The 5,277-nt window shown below is 34.1% G+C and overlaps 1 protein-coding gene across 1 annotated transcript; it reads right to left on the bottom strand.

Moving 5' to 3' along the window:
- Positions 1-1,045: 1,045 nt before the first annotated feature.
- On the bottom strand, positions 1,046-3,371 carry LOC145799910 (uncharacterized). Its single transcript, XM_082889558.1, has 3 exons — positions 2,191-3,371; positions 1,436-2,091; positions 1,046-1,393 (listed from the first exon to the last, which is right to left on the bottom strand). Exons 1-3 carry the CDS (start codon positions 2,387-2,389, stop codon positions 1,046-1,048), a joined length of 1,203 nt encoding a protein of 400 aa, XP_082745684.1. The 5' UTR covers positions 2,390-3,371.
- Between the last annotated feature and the right edge of the window lie 1,906 nt (positions 3,372-5,277).

Genomic DNA, 5,277 nt, shown 5'->3' with positions numbered 1-5,277 from the left:
AACATCAACTGAGATGGAATAAAGCATTACTCAGCAAACAGGGAAACATGTTTTTATCTCAAGAGTGCGAGACAGAAATTGCATCAATTGAGGAATGCCCACAACAAACCCCACACTCGTAAGATACAAAATCCATAAACTAATCTTCCAATATGCTAAATTTTGCAGTTTCACCTAACTAATTAACTTCATCTCAAACACTGCAGGAATGATTGTGCAATTGCCGTCTGCAATGTTATCAACCAATATCTCAACTAGCAACCTGTGCAGAAAAAACTTCGTCCAACTGAGTGGGTCAAATTTCGAGCACAAATCATCAATCAATTCCTCAATGATGAGAACCAATCCTGGAAACTCGAGCACTACCAAATGTTGACAAAACATACCAAACTATAGAAACAATGAACAAACTTCTTGACAATACAAATATTCAAGGGAACATATCTTTGAACCTTTTTTTTATTTTTCTTTTTTAACACATGTGACAAGTACTTTATATACTTTTGGGAATGATCTTTTTCTGGTTATTATGGTTATGGTGAAAATGATTGATGTTGTTGTTGCTCTTCTTCTTCTTATTATTATTGTGGTTCTTCTTCTGATTGTTTGTCTACTTGTTTGTGGTTGCATATATTTTCATACAGTAAATGTTGTTTCTAATAATTCTTCAAACTGCAAAATTTTTCAGTTTCATCAGCTTGTTTCTAATAATTTTTAAAACTGTAAAATTATGCGGTTTCATCAGGTTGTTTCTAATAATTCTTAAAACTGTAAAATTATACAGTTTTCTCGCTATGAAATATGAACTGCATTTCCATATTATACTGTTTCAATAAGAAATTTTCAACAACCTTCTCTGCATTCCATAAAAATAAAAAACAAAACCAGACTGTTACAAAACAACTTCAATAAGTAAAAAACACATCAACAAACAAAAAACAATTCAACCAACTTTATTCATTACTTCCATAATATCAAGTATCACATTTTTTATTATCATAATTCCTCAAATTCAAATACAAATCCAAAAGAATAGATTGTGGCCTCAAATAGTAGCCTTGCACGTCTTCTTATTGTGATTCCCATATTTCAAGCACCTCCCACACTTGATTTGCTTCACATTCTCACCCCTAGAAGGTATCCTCTTCTTCTTGTTCCGCCCGGGCTGCTTCTTCGTTATAGGAGGTTTGATAACCGAACTACTGGCACCATCAAAGTCAAATCTCTCACTTGAAGGCACTGGATAAACAGATTCCTTGTATGACTCTCTAAAACAATCTACATGAAAAAAAGGATCAATGAAACCATACACATCTCTACCACTACTACGCAAAGCATGCACAGCATGACAACAAGGAAAACCATTCAATTGCCATTCATGGCAAGAACAAGTCTGTCTACCAATATCAACATAAAAAGAAATAGAAGAATGAACCTCAAGCATAGTATCACTAGCAACAATCACATCCCAAGACTTAGCTAGCTCCAAAGAGTCCACCAACTTCTTTTCCATAACTGGACACAATTTCGTAGTCCATCTTCTAGATTCAGCTCTTCTATCCGACAATTGAGTCATGATTTGAACCCTAATCATATCAACCATACAAGTAATAGGCAACTCACGAGCCCCACCAATCCAATTATTGTAAGACTCGGCAGCATTAGATGACATCTCACCATATTGTTTCTCTCTAAAAAATGCATTGGCCCACTTATCATTTTGCAAACCATCTAACATACTATCAACTCTACCATTCCCGGCAATACGCCTCAATTTCTCCATATAATGTTGGAAAGAAGCAACCGTTGGCGCATAAGCACATTTAACTAATATTTTCATCAAACACAGCTTATAGTTAGTACGAAGTCCCACCAATTTGTCAATCAAATTTCTCTTCAAATGATTCAAGCAATAAGCATGATGTGCATTGGGGAAAACCACTGAAAGAGCGTCTAGCAATCCATGTTGACGGTCCGACACAAAAGTCAATCTCCGGTCTGAACCAACAGCCTTCAACAACTGACTTAAGAACCACATCCAATTATCTTGATTTTCAGCGTCAACAATCGCAAAAGCCAAAGGAAACAAACCTGCAAACAAAACCACATGAAACTGCAAAAATTAGCAGACTCACAATACAATAACACACTGACAAACTAAACCAATACTAACTGCAAATAAATACATACCTTGATTACCATCCTTTGATGTTGCTGCAAGCAAATGCCCCTTGTAACGCCCCTTCAAAAATGTACCATCAACAAACAACAACGGACGACAAAATTGAAAGCCATACAAACATCCATGAAATGCCACAAACAACCTCCGAAAACACCCACTACTTTCATCCACATCTAATTCAAACACACTTCCCGGATTTGTTCTCATAGCCGTCTCAAGGTACCATCGAAGCTGGTCAAAAGAAGTTGCAAAATCACCAAACAACCCACCTCTTGCCTTATCAACTCCTAACCATGCAACCCGATAAGAAACATCTATACCATATTGCTTCTTCAATTTTTTTTTTAACTTCAATAGGACGAGTCAACGGATTATCACTAATATCATTTTGCACAATATCAGACACAAGTCTAGAACCAACCATTTTGCTACAAGATCTACGAGCAACAACCCCACAAGTATGCACATTATCCAACTTCATTATAAAAAAAACACCAGAATCCATCAACACCCTTCCATGCACAAACCATTTACAACCCGTAGACGACTTCATCATACATTCAGCGGTTACTCTTGTTCATCGTTCTTCAAATAATTCACTGCAAAACCACACTGAACTGCATACTTAGCCAATGCAATGCGGAACCCCGGCACTCCACCTTCAAATTCTTGACCAACACTATGTATAATCCCCTTCCAACTAGCAGACAACAAAACTCTCTCTGGTTCTGGATAAAAACTACGCAACAAACCACCAACATCATCACAATCATTCACAAAAGAACTCTCACAAGTTACAGAATCAATCCTACAAGAATTACCATCATCAACCTCCACAACTCTCTTATCTCCCACAATAACATCAACAACATGACAACCACTACCACCTACCATTGACAGCATATTCCCCAAATCATCATCACATTCAACAAAACAATTAGAATATCCAGGAACAGAGAAAAACAAACAAAAGTTACCAACACTCAACTCCTTGAACTTCGCACATATTTTCTCAACAACTTCATCATAACTACATCCGTCACTAATCTTAATAGCAGCACAACAATTACTGTATTTGCACATTAACATGAAACACCGCTCCATACTACAAAATCACAAACCAACAAACAATTGTTCACAGATTCCAAACTGCAAAATTATTCAGTTACAACATATCAATACCAACAGTGCACAATTTACAATTCCAAACTACAAAATTATACACTTACAACATATCAGTATCAAAACACCAGAATTCACAATTCCAAAATATAACTTCAAAACACATTACACTATACGACAAACAAAATCAACAAAATCAAAATCAAACAAACAAAATTCGCCAAACACAAACCACATATCACGCAAATTTGCTTATCTATATATACATACATATATATCGACAAATACAAACCACATACACACACACACACACATATATATATATACATATATATGTATATCTATGTATCAACAGATACATACATACACATACATATATCTATCACCAGAGAGAGAGAGAGAGAGAGAGAAAGAGAGAGACAACGTACGCAGATATCGCCTGTACACAGAGATTCAAATCGCACAACCAGATCCACCTCACAGCACAATGAGATCGACCACACAGCACAATGAGATCGCCACAACGAAGAGAAATCGAGATCGCGGAGACGAAGATTTGATTTCCTTTTTTTCAACGGAGCAAAAATTTGATTTTTCACGTACATATAGATCTCAAAATAAAGGGTAATACAGTCATTTAAAAATATGAAAATAAAAAACGGGACCTCTGGGTACAAAACTTAAAAAACTGTGGACATATTGATCTATTAAAAATAAATTGGGATTAGAAGGGAAATAGATCCCCTACATAGGACTACATGGTAATTTTCCCAAAAAAGAACAACCAGAGTTAGCTCTAGGCCTGAGCAACCCTTAACGAGACCGAAGGTGAAATTCCAAATTGCAACAGGGGGATCTTTTATATTTAAATATTAATTAATTTTCTTAAATTTTATTTAAAATTTATTTTACTATATAATAAATAAAATTAATTAGATTTATTTACAACCTTTACTATTGGAGTTTTAGTCAAGGATTTATTATTATTATTAATTTTTTGCTCAGCTTTTGTATAATGAGAATTTTTTTCTAAACCTCTATTTTTTATTTATAGGAATAAGGTTGTTAATGAATGATGTCGACAAAAAAAAAATAGTTATTAAAAGAGAAAATTATTAAAAAGTTCAAAAGGTAAGCAGGGTATAAGATATTAGGTCTAGTTAATCGTGGACAAATATCGGGCCGAGTCAACACTACATAATAAGGGATTTTGTGTTTGTTCAAACCCGGTTCGGCCCTAACATCGAGCCTCTATATCTACCTAAGCCTAGTCTAAAAAATAATTATAAATCTCAAGTCCACCAATCGGACTATATGTTAGAAAAATATTTAAAATACTTCATATTAAATTCAATCGTACATTATATTTCTTTTTAGTAAATATATTAGTATCATGATAAATTGAAAGATTTTGTGCATAAATTGAAGAATTTTTTTAAATAAATTTAATCACACATCACCATAAATATGAGTTTTAATAAAATTAACAAAGATAGAGTCTAGATCCCAATATATATATATATATATTATTTAATGTTTTATAAATAAATAATTAGTGGGTCAAATCGGGCTAGACTGAGTTGAAAGTAATAATTCAAACCCAACCCATTAATATTTTAGGTTGAAAATATTGGCCTAACCCAACTCTATGGGCTAAAACAACCTTCCCAAGTCTTAGAAAAATGGGGCTGAGCTAAGTGGGTTGGGCAGGCCAACGGCCCAATGTCCACCCCTAGGTCTAGCGGATATTTTTTGCTCGTGAGAGGTTAAACATTTGTGAAATAGTTTGGTAAGAATTCTTTTTGTTGGTTTTGGAGGATATTTTGTTTCAATTTTACCCTATAATTTATCTATTGACTTTTTTCTATCTGTTGACTTTTCGTTGACTATCTATTCAAATTTTTTCCTATCTATTCAAATTTATATCTCTCTATTCAATTTTTTCCATTATCTATTTAATTGTTTTTTACCTA

The sequence above is a fragment of the Camellia sinensis genome, chromosome 9 (assembly GCF_055761805.1).
Source record: "Camellia sinensis isolate YWXY chromosome 9, ASM5576180v1, whole genome shotgun sequence".
In the NCBI taxonomy this organism is placed as follows: domain Eukaryota; kingdom Viridiplantae; phylum Streptophyta; class Magnoliopsida; order Ericales; family Theaceae; genus Camellia; species Camellia sinensis.
Note: the sequence above shows the minus strand (reverse complement) of the source record. Positions and strands in the feature narration are given on the sequence as shown.

Bases quoted from the DNA above. Each gene is read 5' to 3' on its own strand.
- LOC145799910 (XM_082889558.1), bottom strand. From the start codon at position 2,389: ATGAGAACAAATCCGGGAAGTGTGTTTGAATTAGATGTGGATGAAAGT. The intron at 2,092-2,190 runs GTATGTATTTAT...TTTTGTTTGCAG, and splicing joins ATCAAAGGATGGTAATCAAG to GTTTGTTTCCTTTGGCTTTT. The intron at 1,394-1,435 runs GTTCATTCTTCT...ATTGGTAGACAG, and splicing joins CTAGTGATACTATGCTTGAG to ACTTGTTCTTGCCATGAATG.